We start from the raw sequence: 25434 nt of genomic DNA on the forward strand, positions 1-25434 counted from the left end.
AGCCTGCCTCGGTGCCGAGGAACGACGTCCTCGATGGCGGTGCCAAGAAGTCGATACCCGCCTGGACTCCGGCGAAGCTTCCTCCACCGACGTTGAAGGGGAGTCCACCTGGGTAGCAGGCAGCACCGAGGTCGGGGACCTCACCACAGGCGAAGGGCCAGATGCCGCTGCAGCAGATGATACAGAAAGCACAAGCACCCTCGACACCGAAGCAGACTGGTGCAGCAATCCTTCCAGAAGCTCTGGAAGCAGGGCCCTGACGCGCTCGTCGAGAGCCGCCGTTGGACAAGGCTACTGGGTTGGTAAAGGAGCCGGTGGCAGAATCTGGCAAGGCTCAGGAGCACGTATAGGGCTGCCAGAAGACCGATGCATCGGCACCTCCTGAATAGAGGGGGAGCAATACTCTCGGCACCAACGCTTCTTGGGTGCCAATTCTCTCGACGTCCCGGAGCTCCTGGCACGGTGTGTCAAAGGAGAATGACAACGGTGCTTCTTCGCCTTCGCACGACACCCATCACCGAGACTCCTCGGTACCGATGAGGACATGGAATCCTCACGCCTCCTCGGGGCCTGGTCAGACGAAGGTCAGTCCCGGGGGGCCTGCATAACAGGAGGCCTCGAGGCAGGTGGAGACCCACTCGATGCCTCACTGCTCCCAGCACAAATAGGTCTTTCAGCGGCCATTACCTCTGCTCCCAAAGTCGATGCTGACGTCGAAGGACCGGACCGAGCCCCAAAAAGCTTTTCTTGTTGGGCTTCATACGAAGACACAGACTACAAGCGGCTGGGCTATGGTCGGGCCCAAGGCATTGGATACACCCGGCATGGGTATCGGTACCTGAGATGGTCCGACTGCACCGAGTACAACGTTTGAAGCCGCTGGGTGTCTTCGATGACATGGAAGGAAAAACGGCTTCGGCGAAATCAAAAGACATGATTGTGCCTGTTAGAAGAAAAAGGGGCACAAAAAGAAGGGAACAACCCAACCACACGGCCTAAGCTAGCCGCGTCGAAAACAAAGGAAACTTTAAAGGGGCAAAAGTAAAGAACTACGGGAACTGTTTTTTTTTTTTAAATATAGAATTTGTGAAAAAAGAAAATAAGGCAAAAAGCCAGGAAACGAACGAAGACTCTTTCCCGGGCCTGAAAGGAGCGCAGAAAAAAACTCTACCACACCTCAACGTGGAGAAAAGAAAACTGAGGAACGCGTTTGTGCACCAGAAGACTCTACTTTTTTAAATATTTTGCTTGCAAAATGCTGATTCCTGGGCCGACGCGGACGTCAATCCACATGTGAGAACAAGCAGCCTGCTTTTCCTCGGAGAACAGAGAAATCCTATTTACATTATCTGTTTATGCCATTAAAGTTTTTTTGATTACAGTAGGATAATTTTATTTTTCCTGTATTTGAAACAGAGATCAAGATTATAAATGAAGACACTATCATATAAGCAATAATGCCATCTTGTGGTCAAATAAAAAACATCTGTGGATATAAACCAGGTAAAAATAAAAACATTCACCACGTGATTTTACTCATGAAGAAACAAACAGCAAACCTATAGCAGGTGTCACCTATAATTAGAATATTCAAATCTGCTTGCAACTAGTTCAATGTATTAAACTTCAAGTTGTCAAGTCAGTGACAAAATTCTTAAACAAATTTAACGGAAGTGTCACTTGCAGTTTGACAACTGACCTTTATTTCTAAGGAAACCAAAGAAGCATAATTTTTCAGACAAAGAACATGCCTGGTTAATATGTGTCACCTGGAAACAAAGAGTCAATGTAAAGCTGAGAAAACTGAAAACCTACTAGGTAAGAATAAGGTTTGCATACAAAGTGCATAGTCGGTATTTCCCCACGCTTTCCTGGAAGCATAGCTAGCTAATCAAGTTTTCAGGATTACCACAATGGACACAGATACTTACGTACATAGGAATCTCTCTTACATATTCATTCTAGATATCTTGAAATCCAGACTGGACAGTTTGCCTCCAGGATAGTGTTGGGACACATTGCATTAGACTACTGTCTTGAAACATTTTTGGAGCTGGACATTGTTGGTACATTACAAATTAGAAAACAATACCATAAACTGCAGTCTCACCCAATAAGGCTGCTCAATATGGTGTACAGATTAAAAAAAAAACCCAACAACAACAAAAAGAAAAACAAAAACCCAAACATACAAATCCCTAAAACAGCAAACAGACATTGCAATACCATGAACTAGAGCAATAAAACACCAGTCTAAAAGAATAGCCACACCTTGCCTTTTCGCCAAAAACTCAGGAAACTGGTGTCACCTCCATTTCATTTTTAATGATCTTATCTGAAATGGCAGAGAGTGCCAGATGGTAGCTGTTTTGATATGCAAAAGATAAAATGGATTATGAGCCTTTATGTTTTTTGGATTTGGGAAATGTAAAAGCATTTGATTTCATAATGAAGCCCATCATTATTAGGCATCAAAATAAAACCTGACATTTAGGTTGGAGCTCTACCATATAAGATTTTAAATACCATCATACAGAATTGTAAAATTATTCTTGTACTGATTGGCAACCAATGAAGCTTGATAAACAACAGTGTAATCCTATCAAATTTGTGATCTGATCACAATATTAACTGGAAGTTGTGTTCTAAAATTCACCAGCAAGCACAACTTGCAGTAGAATTCACGAATGAAGACTGGTAGGCAGAGGAAGGGAATGCTGGCAAATTGAGATCCCACGGAGGCCTTTTCAGATAGGAAAACAGGACCATGTTTACCACAGCAATTTTATGACCCAGCATTTGTAAGTAAACCTTGGCTGTAACAAAGAAGTTTGAATGTTGTGAACAAGAAGCAACAGGAAATGCAATCTGTCTGACACGTAAGAAATCTTTGCTTTACTATGCCCATAAATGCACCTATAAACAAAATCTTGTTTGTACAACATGAGGTTGATTTCTCACAGTTAATGATGAATCTTAGGCTTTCATGTAGGTAAATTGTTACAGCTAGGTTTACTGAAGAAATTGCAAGAAGCCAGTTGTTGAAGTACAGAAATACTAGGTGACCCTACTTGTGCAGATGAGCAGCCACCACCAAAAGGCACTGTACGAAGACTCTGGGAGCGAATGAGAGACCAAAAGGGAGGACTTTATATCAACAGTGGCCTGTATGAAGCAGAAACCAGAGGTATTCTTTGTAATGTGCAAGATCAAATGCGTGTAAGGATCTTTGAGATCAAGTCTGCACAGTAAAAAGGGGAGAATGGAGGAAAGTGTCACTTTGAATTTCTCCTTGTAGGGGAAAAGGTTGAGATCCCTGAGGTTTGAGCACAGGGGGACATGCCCCATGTCTTCTTGGGAATCAAGAAGTACCTGACTAGAAGCCTTGGTTCCATTTCTGCAATGGACTGTAGGAGGAGGTTCTGAAGCAGTAAGGGCTTAGGGTGAGATCATAATGGAGGTCAACCTGGTAGTAGAATTAGGAACATAGTAACTTAGTAGATGACGGCAGAAAAAGACCTGTACGGTCCATCCAGTCTGCCCAACAAGACAACTCATATGTGCTACTTTTTGTGTATACCCTACTTTGATTTGTACCTGTGCTCTTCAGGGCACAGACCGTATAAGTCTGCCCAGCACTATCCCCGCCTCCCACCCACCAGCCCCGCCTCCCACCACCGGCTCTGGCACAGACCGTATAAGTCTGCCCAGCACTATCCCTGCCTCCCACCACCGGCTCTAGCACAGACTGTATAAGTCTGTCCAGCACTATCCCTGCCTCCCAACAGTCCCGCCTCCCGATCTCGACTAAGCTCCTGAGGATCCATTCCTTCTGCACAGGATTCCTTTATGCTTATCCCACGCATGTTTGAATTCCGTTACCGTTTTCATTTCCACCACCTCCCGCGGGACGGCATTCCAAGCATCCACTACTTTCTCCGTGAAAAAGTACTTCCTGACATTTTTCTTGAGTCTGCCCCCCTTCAATCTCATTTCAAGTCCTCTCATTCTACCTCCTTCGCATCTCCGGAAAAGGTTCGTTTGCGGATTAATACCTTTCAAATATTTGAACGTCTGTATCATAACACCCCTGTTTCTCCTTTCCTCCAGAGTATACATGTTTAGTTCAGCAAGTCTCTCCTCATACATCTTGTAACGCAAATCCCATACCATTCTCGTAGCTTTTCTTGGCACCGCTTCAATTCTTTTTACATCCTTAGCAAGATACGGCCTCCAAAACTGAATACAATACTCCAGGTGGGGCCTCACCAACGACTTATACAGGGGCATCAACACCCCCTTTCTTCTGCTGGTCACACCTCTCTCTATACAGCCTAACAACCTTCTAGCTATGGCCACCGCACAGTATCACATCCTTATCCTGAGAATCTATGAATCCATGGTAACCTGTCTCATTCATGAAGAAAGTGATGTTCTCGATCAGAGAAGGTAGGTTGCATATCTGGAAGTAGTACTGGCGGTAACTGTAAGAGACAATCAAGAAGTAGATGAATTCAGCTGGGCCGGTGCAGTCTGCTTTGCTCGTCTTTTCTCTTGCTGGCAAGACTCGATGAAAGCAGGTTGTTTAATTTGCTGAGACAATCTTGGATAGGTAACAAAAGGTTCTCCTACAATAGTAATACCTCCTTCAGTACTAGGATTCATTCATTTGTCTACAAGATGATATAGATTATTTTTATTGGTGATACTGATCTAGTGTGATTTTGTTTAATTTTAGTTATTTTAGATTTTTATAATGTGCCTTCAATCTTTCTTGGGCAGGGTAGGCCAGTCTCTCAGTGATAACTGGTCAAGGCCACTATAGGACTTTAGGTTAGATTTTAAAAGATCAAAGCTAAATAGTAACTCCCGTTGTTTGCAACATGTTCAACTTTGTACTCAAAACGATTTTGCTCATATATTTAAGATCTCTCAGTGAATACATAGAGAACACTATTATAGATATGTTAGAAAAGATACAGTGAGATTTTTTTCTTTTTAACTGAAACTTGGTTAAAAGATAATAGTGTTTCATTGGGTTTGCTATGTCCTTCTAATTATCATGCATATGTCCCTTTTTGGGTGGAGAAGTGGCATTAATTCTTATGAGTGGAGGAGTAGCCTAGTGGTTAGTGCAGTGGACTTTGATCCTGGGGAACTGAGTTCGATTCCCACTGCAGCTCCTTGTGACTCTGGGCAAGTCACTTAATCCTCCATTGCCCCTGGTACAAAATAAGTACCTGAATATATGCAAATCGCTTTGAATGTAGTTGCAAAAACCTTAGAAAGGCGGTATATCAAGTCCCATTTCCCTTTCCCCCTAAATCTGCTTTTCCTTCATAATTGAATGATTGTATTTTATTTGAGGCTATGGAGTGTTTAATTATATCAGTGGTTATAAAAAGGATATTGTGTTTTTGGTTCTTTATAGAAACGTATATTCCAAGACAGCGCCTGACTAGACGCACCACCGCGAGCTCCGGACTCAGGAACCCGATACCCAGGTCGGACCAGGTCAGAGAGAGCAGCGGACGGAGCCCAGCTTGGACGAGGCGCCTACTCACCACAGCAGCCCTGGGAGAGGTCGAGCAGAGCGGCAGCCGACCCAGACCGGGCGAGATGCCTCCACGGTGAACGCCACTGTGCTGAGGCTGACACTGCCGTGAGCACTGCAACGGTCAGACTGGCCAGGAGGCACACCGGAGTGAGCCGCAAGCCCCGCGCTCCATGGCTGAGCCCTGATCGAGGTAAGAAACGCCACACCCGACCGGATGTGACACACGGGAGGCACGGTGAGTGGCGCGGCTATCTGAGATCCAACCCTCCCAATGTCGAAGAACCGACAGGCAGCCCGTGGCCATACCAAAGCGCGTCCCATGGCAGGCTATCGCCACGCGGCGGACTCACTTGGTGGGCAGAGGAGGAGAGTGTCGCCAGGGCCCCAGCACCGACACCACGCGGCGTCCACCCCAAACTGATGCTGCAACCCTGCAGCGAAGGTCCCGAGTAGCGGAGGCGCCCAAAGCCGGATCCCGTGTCCCAAAGCACTGGACGTAATAGTAAGAGGAGTTTAGCCTCACTGGTGCTTTGCTTCCAGGAAGAACTGCAGCAGGAGGATACAGAGCCCTCAACACTAGAAGTGAAGGAAGGATTTGCAAGGTGGCTCCTGCTCTCTCCACCACCCCACCTTCCCCAGCAGTTTCACCAGGTGACATGCAGTTCTTTCTCCTGTACATGTGCAGCTAACCTAAGAGTACTGAAAGGACTTAGCATTGCTTGCTGGTTCATGAATGAGCCGTGACTCTGGAATTTCGAAAAGCCTAGAGATGCAGGAATTTTTAGCTGTAACATTTAGGTAACTATCGGTTGCATACTAAGGAATGACATTTTATGTAACCTATATGGTTTAAAAACAGAGCTCAGAAAGTGATAGTGTCTAAAACCACAGTGCTCTTTGCCCAGGACGTCACTCCTGAGCATCTGACTGTGAGTAACCTATCTATACTAAACTGACACCAAAATGAACATAATCAAAATACTTCTGATAATCTACTCCCTTTCACTGATCCACCTAGCACTATCCATCCCACTCACTGAACATTACTTCATACCCATCCTACAAAACCACCAAAGACTGATCAAACATTCCACACTCCATCAAACTGACACTCACCACACTAAAGGAAAACTATTTAAATATGGACACCACCAACAAAACTGGAGGACTGACTACAAACACACAACACCCAAGGAACGACAACTAACAAAAATCCACATAACTAGCAGCCCCATATCGAAACATCCAGGTGGGCTACATAAATGCCAGGTCAGTAATTAACAAAACTACAACAATATCAGATTGGATCACCTCAGAAAACCTCGATATTATCTTTATCAATGAAACATGGATCCACAACCAAAATGATCCTATAATCCTTGAACTATGCCCTCCAGGCTACAAAATCACTCATCGGATCAGATCGGAAAAGAGAGGTGGAGGCATAGCACTAATCTACCGAGAACAATTCACCACCAAAACCACAGCTGACTCCATAACACCCCAACTAGAAATTGCCTCATTTAGAATCCATAACAACTCCATGACCGATCACTTGAATTGTGTACTGTTCTACAGACCACCTGGCAACTAGAAGGAAAGTCAGCCCATCTTCACGGATTTCATATACTGTGTAAACAACTCCAACATACTATTACTAGGCGACATTAATCTTCACCTAGAAGACCCCAACTCCACTAACGCACATGAATGCACAGACTTCCTACAGTCCTGGGATCTCAAATGGCCTCACATGCAAACCACCGATATCAAGGGACACACACTGGACCTCCCAGCATATAAACTACCCACAGATACTAACCTATTAATAACAGACATCAAATGGACAGCAACACCTTGGACCGACCACTACAAACTGAACCTAACTTTAAATTGGCGGAAGAAGGGTTCAAACTGCACACCAGAATATACAACTTATACTACAAGAGGGCAAATCGACCCACAAGCATTCTGGCAACAAATATACGACAACAACTGGACAACACGTACTGATTCCATACTTTATTTCAACCGTTGGGATGACAGATGCAACAGCGTACTAAATGAAATACCACCCTTAAAAACAAGAATATCAAAAAGACAGAAAACTATACCATGGTTCAATGACGAACTAAAAAAAACTCAAAACACAATCTAGAAAACTTGAACGAGAATGGAGAAAGATAAAAGATGAACAAACACTCAATGCATGGAAACAAATACATAGAAAATACAAATATGCAATAAAACAAACCAAAAGGTCCTATTACAAAACCAAACTAGGACCGGATTACAAAGATATGAAGGAATTATTCCAACTTGTAAATAAGTTACTAGACACCACCCCTATCACCACAACCAACACAGACATTCTACCCACAGACAAACTTGCTAGCTACTTCAACGAAAAAATAATAAAACTACGCAGCACACTTCCTCATCATAACACCGACATCAAAAACTTCTTCAATGACCTGGACCCAACCTCCGATGGATACCCAGCTGATTGTATCTGGACATTTAATCTCCTCAACACCGAATCAGTTGCACAGGCGACTCACAGGTTCGCCAAGACCCACTGCAAACTGGATACATGTCCCAGTCATCTATTCAAATCCACCCCTGACCGCTTCATAGCAGACCTCACATCCCACCTTAACTTCATGTTACAACAAGGTCTCTTCCCTGAGGAATATGGCAACATCCTACTCACCCCAATACCGAAAAACGCCAAGAAAAGCACTAACGATCTCACCAACTACCGCCCAGTTGCGTCTATCCCACCAGTAGTAAAAATGATGGAGAGTTTGGTGACTAAACAGCTTACGGAATACCTGGACAAGTTCTCAATACTACATAATTCTCAATCAGGATTCCGATCCCACCATAGTACTGAAACTGTCCTAGTCACCCTCCTTGCCAAATTCAAGCAGGAGATAGCCATAGGTAAAAGCATACTCTTCCTCCAGTTCGACATGTCGAGCACATTCAACATGGTAAACCACAACATACTAATAAGACTACTTGGCCACTTCGGGATTGAAAGAAATGTACTGAACTGGATCAAAGGTTTTCTAACCACCAGAACTTATCAAGTAAAATCAAATTTAAACGTATCACCACCGTGGAAAGCAGTCTACACCTCATATCAACTTATAGTAAACCCCATATTTAAATAAACAGCCTGTATCTTATATCAAACAACATATTGAACTACTCAAAAAGGAATCATACATGATATATTCAGAAACACAAGTCAATGTGTGAACATCTATAATGTAAATCAATGGAAAAACCAATATATATGTATACCTTGCAAAGACATCTAGATAAAATAGGGACAATGTGTCTATGGATGTGAAACCAAGTGGGAAAGCTGATATAATGAAACCCTGAGTGAAAAACATAAAACAATGTATAAATAAAACATATAAAAGACGATGTAAAACCAAGACAATAAGTGTGTCACTAAACTTTATGAGAATGACTATAATAATGCCCAAATGTTGACATTTGAGGAATGAGAGAGATTAAAATGAGTGAATTAAAAACATTGTTTTAACATTATGTTAATATTAATAAACAAGAGGGCGTGAGGGGCAAATGAAAAAGATATTTAAAACAATACAAAAAGTGAGAAAATGTCCTCATGACAGTTAAAAACAAGCTACTTATGTGAAAAATACAGCTGGCAGGGAACACAGCTGATATACTAAAAGTGTGTCAAGAATTAATGTAAAAATATGTGTGTTAAACTGATAGTGCACATCACTTAAAATCAAACAGATCAATTTTGGCGGTGTGTGACTGAAAAACGAGTGAACCTGGTGAACACATCCATGGCACCACATGTGAGTCAAACCGCTCAGTGATCTAAGTGTTTAAACCGAAGTATATAAAGAAAGTAGCAGCCACTGCGGTGCACAGAAAAAAGCAATGTATAATAAAAGGTATTGTGACAAGGAAACAACTGTGCAAAATGAATTTGTATAACAACAATAGATATCGGATCAACTATAATGACTGACTTGGTAGTGAAAGTTGAAAAATGCATTAAAACTCATGTTATGCAAGACCTTCTCCTTGGCGGGAAGAAAAAAAACTGACAAAATATATTATGCTGTAGGAAAATAAATGAGTAATGGATAATGTTACATTTACACAATAAGTGAATCCAAATACTTAAAATGTGAATGCTGAAAGTGGGAACCACAAAGAGAAACATTTTTAAATTTTATTATTTTGTGTGTGAAGTAACAACACACTTTCACAGTACGTGCACAAGGGGGCATTGTATGAGATGCCAAAAGGCTATTGTATCTAACCAAAATAACTATACGTACTCAACAATGCTCAAACAAAAAAAGCTGTACAGAATCGACAATCAAGCGCTGACGTCTATAAAACATAAAACAGCAGCTTGTTTGAGTGTAAACGAATTTAAACCGAATGATGATGTAATAAACGACATCATGATACTGTGTGCTATATGTTTACTAAAGTTATACAATTTGAAAAAAACAAAATAAATAGTGGGAGACACTTTAAACTTAAGAGCTCGTGACATGAAACAGAAGAAGCAGACATCTGTGTCCTAAGAGAAAGATAAATATAAACATCAGCTTGCCTGTACCGTGAATGCAACAACTTATGCAAATGTGATCTAATTAAACCCAAAAGATAACTCGATTGACAATGTTGTAATGCTGTGCACCAAGTGTGCAATAAAGTTAAAAACCGTGTTCAAGAGAAACCATGAGAATACAAAAAGTCACACCTCAAGATTTGTAGTTAAAAAAAAAAAAAGGGGTAGAAAAAAAAATCTGTAAACAACATTAATGATAAATATTATGAAGCCTAAAACTGTATTGACGATGTGGTCAAAACTAACATTTAAAAAAAAACTTATAGGAAATGCTATAGTGTCTGTACTGAAAATCATAATATTAGTGAAGTGCTCACTGAAATAAAAATAGGAATCAGTGAATTATTGATAGAAACAAATGTAGCCAAGAGTAAGTGACTGCAATTGAAACATCTCTAAACACAAAAAATGCTGCCTGTGAACAGTTCAAATCTTAGGAAGGCTAAAAAACTAAAAGTAATATGAAAAATGCAAAGTGTGGCTACTAAAGACTGGCAGTAGTAAGTGAAAGATATAGCTATTGGATATTATCAGTGGTAAGTCAAAGGTATAAGTTAAAGATGCAACCATAAGAGCCGTCTCTATATATGAGGCATAAAATACTATTCGGTATGCGAGTGTGCTATATTTTTAAAAGTACAATAGTAGTCTTTGAGAGATAATGCATATACAAAAAGATATCATAAACCTGGCTAAACCACAACCTTGGTGACTAAACCAGGAAATATTTGTATTGTAAAACCAGGCTACAGAAATGGTGTAAGGTCAAGTTCTAAATTCAGGTCATAGGGAGTAACTGTATTTAAATTAAAAATATAATGTTCTTTTAATAACGCATCCTCCGTGTTGCCTCCCCTCCTTCTTGTCTTTATTTGTTTGATTACAAAAATGTTTAAATCTTCAAAAGCGTGGTTTGTCTCATACCAGTGGGATACTAGAGGTGCAGATTGTATATTCCTGCTAATACATGATCTATGTTCTATAAGTCTTGTCTTAACCATATTCTTTGTTTTACCTACATATAAGAACTTGCACGGGCAAATAATTATGTAATTACATTAAATGAGGTGCAGTCTGTTGAAACTCAACCAATATATTTTATGCTTAACAGGCTGAAAAACTTATTGATGACTAAGCCATGTGAGCAAATGGTACATTTTCCACATATAGTGTGGCCCTGTGTAAAGCCCTTCTTCTAGATTAACAGCAGGTAATGCGAAGGTATGAGCCAATCTTTCAGATTTCTATTCCTTGCATGTGCTATAATCAGTTTCTTATCTTTGAAACATTTATGCGTTTCTAAAATATGCCAATTATCAAAAATGATTTTACGAAATTGTTGCAAGAAACGAGAAAACTTCAAGGTACAAACCATATCTGGTGTGCATCTTGTCTTCACTCATTTTAATCTCTCTCATTCCTCAATTGTCTACATTTGGGAATTATTATAGCCATTTTCATAATGTTTAGTGATATTGTCTTATTTTTACATCACCTTTTATATGTTTTATTTTGTTGCCTGTTTACATATTTATACATTGTTTTATGTTTTTCACTCAGGGTTTCATTATATTAGCTTTCTCACTTGGTTTCACATCCATAGTCACATTGTCCCTATTTTATCTAGGTGTCTTTGAGAGGTATACATATTTGTTTTTCCACATATATCTACATTGATTTACATTACAGACGTTCACATTGACTTGTGTTTCTGAATATATCATGTATGATTCCTTTTTGAGTAGTTCAATATGTTGTTTGGTATAAGATACAGGCTGTTTATTTAAATACTAGTAAAAAAGGCCCGTTTCTGACACAGATGAAACGGGCACTAGCAAGGTTTTCCTCGGAGTGTGTATGTTTGAGAGAGTGTATGTGAGAGTAACTGTGTGAGAGAGAGAGAGAGAGAGTGAGTGAGAATGAGAGTGTGTGCAAGTGCGTATGTGAGACATAGTGAGTGTGAGAGAGAGTGTTTCACACAGATACAGTGTGTGTGAGACACAGACTCTCTGTTTATGAGACCAAGAGAGTGTGTGAGTGACTATGTGACACATAGAGAGTGAATGTGATATAGTGTGAGACATAAAGTGTGTGAGAGACAGTGAGTGAGAGAAAGACACTGAGTGTGTGAGAGAGAGTGTGTGTGTGACAGATACCTCCCCCCTCTCTCCCTGGTGTCAGGCCCTCCCCTCCCTCTCTCTCTGGTGTCAGGCCCCCCCGCCCTCCCTCTCTCTCCCCTCCCTCCCTTTCTCTGTCTCTCTGGTGCCGTGGAGAGCGAGTTGCGAGGGTGTATTTGGCTCCATGTGTGAGAGAATGAGCGCTGGACCCGTGGAGAGTGGCGCTGGCAGTGGGAAGAGTCTGTCTCAGTGCCACGTCGATCAGCTGATCAGCGTCGTGGAGAGCGAGTTGCAGGTGGGCAGCGAAAAAGGAGACCCCAGGGAGAGGCAGCTGAGGGTTACTGTGCAGGACGCTGAGCTCTGGCTGTGCTTCAAGGAACTGACCAATCCTATTTAATAGAAAGCACCTCCAACACTCTGAAGCCGAGAAACCTCGTGTGGTTGGTCACTTCTGCTTGTGACGAACCCGGAAGTACAGATGGATACAGAGAGCACGGATGCTTCAGGCTTCACTTTCTCGGCTTCAGAATGTTGGAGGTGCTTTTTATTATAAAGGATGGGGTTTGCTATAAGTTGATTGATATGAGGTGTAGACTATTTTGATAAATCCATCTCTATTTTGTTGTCTTGTGTATTTTTATTAAGCTAATTTTAGAGAATAAGAGTCATTTTATTTCAGTAAGATCATTTGTGATAACTGTTCTTTTTAGCTTAGCCACTAAAACTCAAAAATAGTGGAGTGTGGAAATGAAAAACTCGCTAGAAAATAGTATACACACAATTTCCACTCACTGAAAATATCCTGGTTAGGCTGTATAGAAAGAAGTGCTGCTCCTACTATACATGGATCATGCAGCAAAAGGCAGGAAGCAAAAAGGCCTCAAAGAGCTCCTAGATACTCAAGATCTACCGGAGCTGACCAGATCCATAAGATCTTCCCTTCATCATCGGCCAAAAAACCTTCCACTTAAGGTCAACTTCCTGCTAGTCAAATAATATGTATGTCTCTCTGTGATTTTTTCTTTTTTATTTATATGCGTGATACGCTTGGTACAAGTACAGACACTTATCTTTAAAGTCGGTACTCTTCTATTGACCGCACTGCTAGATCCAGTGCTGTGCCGTGCTGTCTTCAACCCTTGAGTCTGATGGCCTGAATTTCCGCTTAGAGTGGTGTCACTTTTTCTAGTTCTTGATTGTCTGTCAGTTTGACAGCGTCTGACGTCATGTCAGTTATATTACTGAGTTCCTGTGCGATGTGTCAGATGTTGAGTGGAGCACTGTAGAGTTGAGCTGTGACTGTCTCAAGTACTGTGATTGCTTGCATTTTGAATATGTGGGCGATGGGGTATGTATTGGTTGTAACTGTATGTTCTTCTGTTTTGCCCGCAGCAGTAGCCCGGTCACCAAGACCCTGAAGCAGCAGCGTGAAACGCTTGCCACAGTCGGTTTGGGGCAGGGGGTGAGGACAGTACGGCACAGCACTGGATCTAGCAGTGCGGTCAATAGAAGAGTACCGCCTTTTTAGCTTAGCTCCATAATATGTTTATCATTCTTTTATATTGATTTTAATTTTATCTACAAGTAGCATTATCATTTTTTCTTACCTTAATACTATATTTATTTCTAGCTTGATTTTATTGTTGATTATTAGTATTAGTTTCTTGTGTCATTTTTGCAGTTTTTCCTTTATTTATTTTTATTTATTTATTTATTGCATTTGTATCCCACATTTTCCCACCTCTTTGCAGGCTCAATGTGGCTTAGAATACATCATGAATGGTGAAGATGTATAAGAAATAAACATTTAGTATTACATAGGATTTTGGGTAACATGATAATGATACAGCATGATATTAGTATAACAAGCAAATATTCAAGGCAGTGCTGGATATATGTGAAGGAGTTCACATTTATTGGTCTTTGTGGTATGCCTTGTTAAAGAGATGGGTCTTCAATAGTTTGCGGAAGTCAGTTAGTTCATAGATCGATTTTAAGTTGCGCGGCAGCGCGTTCCAGAATTGTGTGCTCAAGTAGGAAAAGGTTGACGCATGCATTAGTTTGCATTTTAGACCTTTGCAGTTGGGGAAATGAAGATTGAGGAATGTGCGGGATGATATTTTAGCATTCCTGGATGGTAATTCTATCAGGTCTGGCATGTAGGCTGGGGCATCTCCGTGAATGATTTTGTGGACTAGGGTACAGATTTTGAACGTGATGCGTTCTTTGAGAGGGAGCCAGTGCAACTTTTCTCGTAGTGGTTTAGCACTCTCATATTTTGTTCTGCCGAATATGAGTCTAGCTGCCGTGTTCTGGGCTGTCTGAAGTTTCTTGATTATTTGTTCTTTGCAGCCAGCATAAAGTGCGTTGCAGTAGTCTAAGTGGCTGAGTACCATTGATTGTACCAGGTCTCGAAAGACGGTCCTTGGGAAGAAAGGTCTTACTCTTTTTAATTTCCACATTGAGTGGAACATCTTCTTGGTTGTGTTTTTCGCGTGATTCTCAAGTGTTAGGTGTCGATCAATGGTGACTCCAACAATTTTTAGGGTGTCCAAGATAGGAAGATTCAGTTTAGGTGTGTTAATGGTGGTGAATTTGTTCGTGTTATGTTGAGAGGTGAGTATTAGGCATTGGGTTTTTTCTGCATTGAGTTTCAGCTGAAATGCATCCGCCCATGAATACATGATCTGTAGACTTTGGTTGATGTCGTTAGAAATTTCCTTTAAGTCTTGTTTAAATGGGATGTAGATCGTTACATCGTCTGCATATATGTATGGGTTGAGGTTTTGATTTGATAGTAGTTTTGCCAGGGGTATCATCATTAAGTTGAATAAGGTCGGTGAGAGGGGTGATCCCTGTGGGACTCCACATTCAGGTATCCATGTGGGTGATGTAGTCGAATTGAATTTCACTTGGTATGATCGTGTGGTTAGGAACCCCTTGAACCAATTGAGAACGTTGCCTCCAATTCCAAAGTATTCGAGGATATGTAGTAATATTCCATGATCTACCATGTCAAAGGCGCTAGACATGTCAAATTGTAGAAGTAGTACGTTTTTGCCATTTGCAATCGTTTGTTTGAAATTATTCATCAGAGAAACTAGTACTGTTTCAGTACTGTGGTTGGTCTGAAATCCTGACTGGGACTCGTGTAGTATTGAGAACTTGTTTAAGTGAGTTGTTTGGTCACCATCCCTTCCATTAGTTTGGTTATTAAGGGAATAGATGCTACTGGCCTGTAGTTGGTTAGTTCATTAGTGCTTTTCTTTGCGTCTTTGGGTATGGGGGTGAGTAGAATGTTTCCTTTCTCCTTCGGGAAACGTCCACTTTGTAACATGTAGTTTAAGTGGTTCGTTAAGTTTGTTATAAATTGTTGAGGGGTAGAAGTCATAAGGTTGTTTGGGCATATGTCTAATTTGCAGTGAGATTTGGCGTATCTTTTGAGCATTTGGGAGATGAGATCCTCCGATAGTATCTCGAAGTTGGTCCAGGTTCTGTCAGCTGGGTATACACCAGGGTCTGGATCTAGACAGTCAAGGAGTTCGGCGTAGTCGATGGTACTGACAGGTATTTTAAGTTGTAGTTGTACGATTTTCTCATTGAAGTATCTCGCGAGGTCGTCTGCTCCTGGTGTATCTTTGCTGTTGGTTGTGACTGGTGTGATATCTAATAGTTTATTCACAAGTTGGAAGAGTTTATGTGTGTCCTTGTAGTTTGGTCCAATTTCGGTTTTGTAATATAATCTTTTAGTTTGTCTTATGGTATATTTCCTTTGCAGTTGTTTCCATGCATTAAGTGTGGGGTCATCTTTCTTTTTATTCCACGCTCGTTCTAGTCTTCTAACTTGTGTTTTAAGTTTTTTCAGTTCTTCATTGAACCATGGTGTTGAGTTCTTTCTGTGTGAGGTTCTGTTTTGAATTGGGGCAATATTGTCTAGTATTGATCTGCATCTATCGTCCCATTCTAGTAGGAATTGGTTTGTAACTGTCTTTAGTGTCCATCCGTTGTGGTATATTTGTTGCCAGAATGTAACCGGGTCTATTTTTCCTCTCGTGGAGTAGGTTTTTCGTTCTCGTTTGTTAGGTGTGTCTTTCGTTCACCATTGGAGGGAGATGTATGCTTTATCGTGGTCTGACCACGGTGTGGGTGTCCATTTTGTATCTGTTAATATAATGTTGGAGTCAGGATCGAATTTGTGTGAGATAATATCTAGTGTGTGTCCTTTAGTGTGAGTTGGTTGCGTGTTTGGTCCATGAATATCCCACAATTGTAGGAACTCTTTGCATTCTTGGACGTTTGTTGATGTAATATCTTCAAGGTGTAGGTTGATATCTCCTATTATGATAATGTTTGAGGTTGAGACACACGTGTTCGAGATAAAGTCCATAAAGTGAGTTTTACCATTGGCTGGATTCTACCCATAATCTCTGCTACGAGTTACCAAAAAAACAGGCAGAGCAGACTCACTGCAGACAGTTTTTCAACTCTGAAAAATGTCCAGACATGTTACCATCCTTTAAGCTTCTGGACATAAATATCAACAGAATCCTGAAAAAAGGTAGACAGTTGCCAATCAATCCTAAATTCACAAGCCCTGAACGTATTAAACAATATCCTTCTAGTTTGCCAATTTAGCCTCACCCATGGCAATAGATATTAGTTGACAGTACACACAGAAACCAATAAAGAGCAGTACAATTCAGTCAGAATGTTATACAGTCGAAATAAAGAAAATTAAACTTATATTTAAGTAACTTAAAATGCAGTATATTAGTTAGGGAATTATTTTTAACATACGTATGTGGAAAGAGGAGAAACAGGGAGAGGCAGTTTGAAATGTGGAATTCCCTAAACATTGTTTCACTGTGTGTAAATTTTTATGTTAAGAACGTATAACGCCTTCTCCTATAAAAATACATTGGGCCTTTTTTTTTTTTGGGGGGGGGGGGGGGGGGGGTTGGATCCCCCTGGTCTGATTTGGCCCATTTTAGAACTTGATTCTTTTTACAGTTGGGGTAGGATTTATGAGCAACGTCAGGAAATACTTTTTCACAGAAAGGGTGGTGGATGCCTGGAATGCTATCCTGCAGAAAGCAGATGATCTCTATGAAGAAAAAGGTCAGAATCTAATCAATGCAAAACTTAAATGATCTCATGGCTGGAGTGAGCTTTGATGGCAGCTTCAGAGATTGGGAAGCAAGACCAATGCCAGTAGACTTCTACGGTCTGTGCCCCAAAATTGGCAGGGAGAAACAGAATTTAAGTATACTAGTGTTTAATCATGAAGAAGTGGAACCTGAGCAGAGTGACAGATAGAGAATGACGCTGGGACAAAGTTTGTTCCCGCAAGCACTGTCCCCGTCAACTTTGACCCCCATCTGAACAAGCCTCAAAGTTATTTACTACAACATCACAGATACAGAAAGCATGCATTTACTCCTGTACTGTGCAAAATATAAAGATGCCAGGGATGGTGTTAGGGGAGTGCGAATAGGGCAACTGCCCTTGGTCCCTGACCAGAGAGAGCCCCAAGCCTGATGAAAGCTGAAGAAAGTGCAGCCTGGTAGTGGGCATTGGAGTCCCAAATTTCTGCCCTGGGCCCCAGCCATGTCTAACACTAGCTCTGGCAAGATGTTCATTTCAAATCTGACATACTCTAATCACAAAATGAAAAATAAAATTATTTTTTTCTCCCTTCTGTGTCCCTATACTTCCCTGTCCATTATCTCCCTTTGCTCATATCCATCATCACCTCTCTATCTCCCTATCCTCTCCCCCTGTGTTGAACATCACCCTTCTGTGCCTGGCATTGCCCCTTTGTATCCATATACCATCTCCACATTGCATCTCCCCTCTGTGTCCCTGTGCCCTCCCCCCCCCCCTACACATTGTTTTCTCCTCTGTTTCTGTTACCTCCCTGTGTCCAGCTTCTCCCCTCTCTTCCTCTTCCACACCAATGTGCCTCTCTCCTCTCCAACCCAACTTCTCTCCTCCTCTTCCCCCACCCATTCCAGCATCTGGTTCACGTGCCTGCCCTCTTTCCTTTTCTCCTCCCCGCTGTGGGTTCAGTATTCGACTCTCTCTTCCATCTTCCCCTTGGTCCGGCATTTCTTTCCCTTCCCTGTAGCCCTTACAGGTTTAGCCAGAACCTCTCTCTTTTCCCTCCAGCCCCCACCGCTCTCCTTTTCCTCCAGCCCCCCTCCTCCCATGGGTCCAGCCAGCACATCCTTTCCATCCAGCCCCCCTTTTCCCATGGGCCCAGCCCCCACTCCTCTCCTTTCCCTCCAGCCCCCTCTTCCTATGGGTCCCGACATCTAACCCCCTCCAATGGGTCCAGCCAGCCCCCACCTCCTTTCCCTCCAGCTCCCCTCCTCCTCCTCCCACATGGGTCCAGCCAGCATTTTTCTCCTGTCCTTCCCCTCTCCCGCAGGTGTTTTTGATGTCACTTACACTTTCCTACAGCCAATCCGTAGCAATTCACACAGGTCAGCTTCATGGCCTTCCTCCTGCCAAGTCCTGTCCTCTGTACCCAAACTTCTTGTTTGACACTAAACAGGAAGTTGCAGTAGAGAGGGCAGGACTTGGCAGAAGGAAGGCAACGGAGCCGGCCTGTGTAAATCACTGCAGCTGGCTGCAGGAAAGTGTGTCGGGTTCTCGAGGCAGAACCTAAATTCGTGAGCCCTTGGACCACTGCCGAGGAGCGGCAGAGGCAGGCAAGACCACCCTGGAACTGGATACCAGGTAGAGCAGGACTGGAACTCTGGACTGGCGTTGCAACAGAGGCAGACAAACAGAACAGGCAGGACAGGAAACAGCTTCATCTCCGCTTGACCACCGTTCCTCAAGAGTTGAGCTCCTGAGTGCAGGTGGCCGGCAGTACTTGTAGGACAGGGCAGGAACTGAAGACCCAGAGGACCCACCCTGGGTCTAGGATACACGAGGGAGACTTGGCTAGGTACTAGACTAGGACTGAAGGCTGCTACGCAACCACTAGGCAAGAACCACAAGACAGACTAAGCAGACAAGACGTACACAAAGGCTGGCAGGAGCAGGGGCAGAAACGGGGTACAGGATATCCACTCAGGAAATACACTAGCTAGGCAGAAGCAGGATTCAGGATATGCACTCAGGATGTACACACTAGTAAGGCAGAAGCAGGATTCAGGATATACACTCAGGATATACACACTAGCTAGGCAGAAGCAAGATTCAGGATATACACTCAGGATATACACACTAGCTAGGTAGCAACAGGATTCAGGGCAACACATAAGCTGGGTAGCAGACAGTAGAATAAACCAGGATACAGCAAAGTCTTGGGGCAGGCAGCATACAATAAAATATACCAGGAACTAGCAGAGTCTTGGGACAGGCAGCAGACAATAGAATAAACCAGGAGCTAACAGAGACTTTGGGCGGCAGCAGTCAATAGAATAAACCAGGAGTAGCAGAGTCGGGACAGGCAGCAGACAACAGAATAAACCAGGACCTAGCAGAGTCTTGGGGCTGGCAGCAGACAATAGAATAAACCTGGAGCTAACCGAATCTTTGGGCAGGCAGCAGACAGAGAAATAAACCAGGAGCTAACGGAGTCTTTGGACAGGCAGCAGACAATAGAATAAACCAGGAGCTAACCGAATCTTTGGGCAGGCAGCAGACAGAGGAATAAACCAGGGATAACAGAGTCAGGGCTGAAACTTCAGACTCCAAACACAGAGCAAGGCAAAAGAAGGACTAGCAGTCCACAGACACCAAGCAGAAGGGGCAGGAGCCCACACAGAAGGACTCGCAATCCACAGACACCAAGCAGAAGGGGCAGGAGCCCACACAGAAGGACTTGCAGTCCACAGGCACAAATAAGAGCAGGGCAAGAGCCCACACATAAAGACAGACTTTGAAGCAGCGCAACAGAACACTCACTAACCTGACGACCTTTTGGCAAAACACAATGCAAAGGCCCTGAATGTAAGCACAGCACTTCCTTATGAGGGCTCTCACTGATGATGTCACCTACTGCAGGACAGGAGCAGGGAACACACACCAAAGAGAGGCCTGGAACACATAGGAAGTGAACACACAGGAAGGACAACCAGGAGCCATCTTGGAAACTGGAACAGCACAGGCAGGAGCCATCTTAGGTGCTGGCTCCCCAGAGAGGCATAGCCCACACAGGTGCCATCTAGTGAGGTAATCAGCACACAAGGCAGAGACAGAACTAACACAGAAGCAAACAAAGGCCACCAGAAAGGTAAGTCTGAGGTGGTCACGGCCACAGACGTGACAAAGTGTAAGTGACTCCAATACTTCCTTGAGTGACACCTGCAGGGAGGAGATTATTTTTTGTTTTTACCACGGGAACAAGGCTTGCTACTGTTCCTGTGGGGTGAGTAAAAAGTGTTGTTCCCGCATCTGTGGTAATTTTTTTTTTTTTAAATAGTATTGCCATTACTGTGGAATTACAGTGGTATATCTGCAGTAACGGTAAGTGTCATTCTCTATTGCCAGATTCAACTCTGGCCACCTTGTTGGGCAGACTGGATGGAATGTACAGGTCTTTATCTGCCAGTATTTACTATCTTACTGTTTTTTCCCACATGACAATTTTCATCCCATGCCATTAAATTTTCAGAGTTATTTTGCTGACAGACATTGTTGACCCCTTTTGTATAATTCTTTCTGATTTCTGTTAGATTGGAAAGAACAAGATTATATGACTAATTTCTTCAGCAAATAGTTGCATCTACAACAGGACATTAAGGGGTGAGCTCAAAGTGTGCAGATTCATGCCTGGATGCTCAAAACTCTGGCGCTTAATTACTTTATCAAGCTCAAAGCTAATAGTATGCAAGTGAAATGCACGCTATTAGCTTTGAGCATGAGGAAGTAAATACCGCGGATGGTGCCTGGTGCATGCGCTGAAGAGTCGAATGCACCAGCGAGGAGGAGGGAAGAAGAAGCGCTGACAGCATCTAGAAGCTTTTGTTTTCTTCTCTGAAAACATCCCAGACTAATTATGGAAAGGTAGGGGTTCTGGCCATGGCAGAAAGTTTCAGAACATGGAGGCACAGAGCAATTCCCTGGTTGCTACCCCTAACATGGGCTTGGCCCTTTTACAAAGGGGGGGGGGGGGGGGGAAACATATTTTTAAATGTTATTGTCATTGCTGCTTTTGTGGATGGGTCTCTTTTTATTTATGTCAAATACGTAGATACAAGCAATCAGATGCTGCATCTGCTGTTTATTCTCCATGGCCTGGGTTGGGTTTCCGGGCTGCTTTATTGTTTGCCGGGTTACCTAATGCAAGCTTCGAGATGGCATAAGGTTCCCAGCAGTAAGGTTTCCTTTGTTCAGGGTGCTCTTCTTTAAGCATCGTACTGAATACAGAATTACCTAATTTAAATGAGGTTACCATGCTACGTGTGCTGAAAGTGGTGAAGGCGGTTAGCTTAGCAGAGTTTAAAAAGGGGTTGGACGGTTTCCTAAAGGACAAGTCCATAAACCGCTACTAAATGGACTTGGGAAAAATCCACAATTCCAGGAATAACATGTATTGAATGTTCGTACGTTTGGGAAGCTTGCCAGGTGCCCTTGGCCTGAATTGGCCGCTGTCGTGGACAGGATGATGGCTCGATGGACCCTTGGTCTTTTCCCAGTATGGCATTACTTATGTACTTATGTGCTAATCTCTGCCGTGCTTGCTGTCCCCACGCTGGAGCCCTGCGAGCATTTGGTGCCAGCAAATATGGGCGCTAGTCTGGCGCTAAAGGCCTCTAGCACCCGCATTTGCTGCCCTGATGCAAAGCAGGACAGCAAACATCTACAGAGACACACAAATGTATAGAACAAACACTTTTTATTTAAGCCACATGAAAGAGAGAAAAATAAAACAAGTACATGATTAACCAAAGTAATCAAGCTACAAGAATCTCTTTAATGTATCTGCAATCTCAACTCGGTCATCTCCTTCAGAAAGATTTGCATTACTATTTGCATTATTACTGGTTAAATTTAAAAACAAACATTTTTTGTCACATTGTTTACTCCAAAAATGTATAAAGCTGATCAAGTACTATTAAGCATTTATTGGTGCAAACTGCAACCCTGCAGTGGCCATTATTTGGTAGAATAACACATTAGCAAGCACAATAGGCAGTCACTAGACTTCTCAATTGGCCGTCATATTTGGTCTTTCGAAGAAGAAAATGTGCACGATTTTCCACATCCAGGGCGCAACTAGTTAGCAAAACAAATCTCTGCATGGGCTATTCTAAAGAAATGCAAACACTTTACTTACTTCATCAATATAAACAGGCTCAGGGTCTGCTTCTATAGTTTCTATTTGAATGTCGTCACTGAACTGTACTGTCTTCTTTTCAGTTTTTACTGAAACATTAAAATACATTTTAACAGAAGTGTCAGATAATTGGATTGCCAAAATAGATCAGTTAACAAATTTTGTTTATTGATAAGTTCAATAGTTGTAGTCTAGAAAACAACACACAAAAGAATGAGATTATTTGCATGTAATATTCATTCCCTTATTACAGCAGTTCACTGCACCCACACATATGCTTCATATTACTGGGATATTTACAGAAAAATATTTAAAATAATAATAATCATAATCAAAAACACCTTTCAATGTGCTCAATCAATGACAAACTAAATCAGGAAAATGAAAAAGAAATTCAAAAAATGCAACAGAGAAAGCGAGCTATGTGAATCTTCTGAGCCACTGTGACTAGAGAACAAGTTTTATAGGTAAGTAATTTCACTTTCCCTGACACCACACAACCTATATGGGAGCACATGCACATGTGACTAATCAGCTAAAGGCTGACCAAATAGAAAATAAAAAAAGGGTAGATAGCTATGCTATAAGAGGGAAAAACATACTAAGTGCTATTCTCAAATAAACTCTATATTTTGAATAGAGCTTCAGATAAAACAGGGAAAGCAATCTGCAAGCCGACAGAAATGTACCTAAAGGTGGTAGAAATATGGTTTTAGCATAGATATGCGCTTGAAGCACAGGTAGGCCAAATCTCAAATTCCAATAAGGGAAAATATTAGTGCAGTAGTTTTGGTGAATGACCAAAGACAATATAAAATACACGCAAATCTCCTTTTGGAAGGTGAACCTCATACTAGCTACTGTGGTGGCATCAGCTAGCTATCAAGTGATGAAGTCAACAAGGGTTCCCAGGGCTGCCTGAGCTTGCCATCTAGGTAAGGAGTCAAAGAAAACAGGCAAAAACAATGTCTCATAACACTATGGAGTTCTTCAGGAAAGGCTTCAAATAAAGGCCTCACATAACACCAACAACCACCGGCAGAGCTAAAACTGTCACTTGCCATCAATCTGTACAGCTTGACGTAAGTCAAGTGGAACTTAATTACAGCACGATCTCACTATTTACAAGTGTTAGGTTCTATAGAATCGGCACGAAATGCAGAAATGCAAAAGATGAAGCATTGTTCCTATAAGAAAAACAGGGTTAGATTCCTGTTATGCTTTGGTTATGACATTTTTGTCACGAAGTCAACAAATATACCATATTTTTCGTGGTTTTTGGATAAAAACACCCTATTTAATATATATATTTCTTACAAATAATTTACTTTATGCTGTATTTCCTATATATTTTGATGTACTGTTTCACTCATACTGAATATTTTACCCAACATTGACACCCAATCCTCAATCTTGGCCACTGTGAGAGGCAATTTTGGGAGCTTTAGGCTGCTTTTTTTCCCGTCGTCATTGCTGTCACTGATGCCTTGTTGTGCCATCTCATCCAGGTCTTCATTGCTGGGCTCTACTGCAGTCTCAGCCAATATTACGTCTAGGAGGCCGTTTGGCTTGGGAAACCTCAGCTAGGAGGGTGCACAGCAGGCATCTCAAAACTTCCCAGCCACTGCATATATCTGCAAATGGCCATAACCACTACATTTAAAAAGGGGTTAGACGGTTTCCTAAAGGACGTCCATAAACCACTACTAAATGGACTTGGGAAAAATCCACAATTCCGGGAATAACATGTATAGAATGTTTGTACGTTTGGGAAGCTTGCCAGGTGCCCTTGGCCTGGATTGGCCGCTGTCATGGACAGGATGCTGGGCTCAATGGACCCTTGGTCTTTTCCCAGTGTGGCATTACTTATGTACTTATTACATCTTCGGGAATGCGCAACACATGAACGGCAAGAACGCATTGTATGTCTGATCTTACTCCAGGCTCAAATATACAGAAAGTAATCATGTAATTTTTGTGGGGAACACAAGACAAGCTTTTTCCACTAAAAGCCATAAGCCTATTTAGTAGAATCCTTCCAAATAACCTGATAAATATACTCAGGGGCTCATTTTCAAAACACTTAGACTTACAAAGTTCCATAGGTTACTATGGAACTTTGTAAGTCTAAGTGCTTTGAAAATATGCCTCCTTGGTGTATTAGAAAAACTCATATAACTCTTTATCGCTACCTAACTAGCATCCAAGTCATAAGGGATAGGGGAGTGGATGATGGGATGGAAGAAAACATACTGGCTCGGACTGATTAAGTCTGGAGGAGATACTAGCTTGGTAATACTTGTTTTTAAGTCCTTTAAGAAAGCTCTAAAAATTTTGAACTGGCTTTTTCCTTTTCTTAGTGCTGGAGTAGTATGTGGTTTGGTGTACTCTGATTAATAGCCTTAGTTTAGTTTAAATTTATGGGTTTTTTTTCTTTTGCCTATTTAGTCTTCTTTTATTTTATGTAATATTATATAGTTTCAGTACTTTATGTATTTTGGTATGTATGGCTATTCTGTTGAGTTTTTATCTGTCCTTTTATAGCTGACATTCCTTTCTACCTGTTTTTTGGTCTGTACACCGCTTTGACCTTTTTTTTTAGAAAGGTGGTATAGAAACTATTGTTAACAAACAAAGAAACAAACAATTTCAACATTAGGTTTCAATAGAACCAAGAACCACATTTGTCTCAGCCAACATGATACTAAGAGGATCACAGACCCTCTAGTCACAAATTGGCAATACGGTTTTCACTACCAGAAGTAGAAGGGTACATCCATACACAAGGCTATTTTCCAATGAAGGAAAAACACATTTTTGT

At 42.0% G+C, this 25434-nt stretch overlaps 1 protein-coding gene across 6 annotated transcripts in view; it reads right to left on the bottom strand.

Moving 5' to 3' along the window:
* STAM (signal transducing adaptor molecule) overlaps nucleotides 1–25434 on the bottom strand; it is a 238911-nt gene that overhangs the window by 73866 nt on the left and 139611 nt on the right. For all 6 annotated transcript variants that reach the window (XR_003941804.1, XM_030199525.1, XM_030199519.1 and 3 more), the window contains exon 9: nucleotides 22614–22702. Coding sequence is in view for 5 of the 6 variants with exons in the window: in XM_030199525.1 (XP_030055385.1) it covers nucleotides 22614–22702 (89 nt within the window). In the remaining variant the exon portion in view is untranslated. The remainder of the gene's footprint in view (nucleotides 1–22613; nucleotides 22703–25434) is intronic.

Source organism: Microcaecilia unicolor, chromosome 1 (genome assembly GCF_901765095.1).
Source record: "Microcaecilia unicolor chromosome 1, aMicUni1.1, whole genome shotgun sequence".
In the NCBI taxonomy this organism is placed as follows: Eukaryota; Metazoa; Chordata; class Amphibia; order Gymnophiona; family Siphonopidae; genus Microcaecilia; species Microcaecilia unicolor.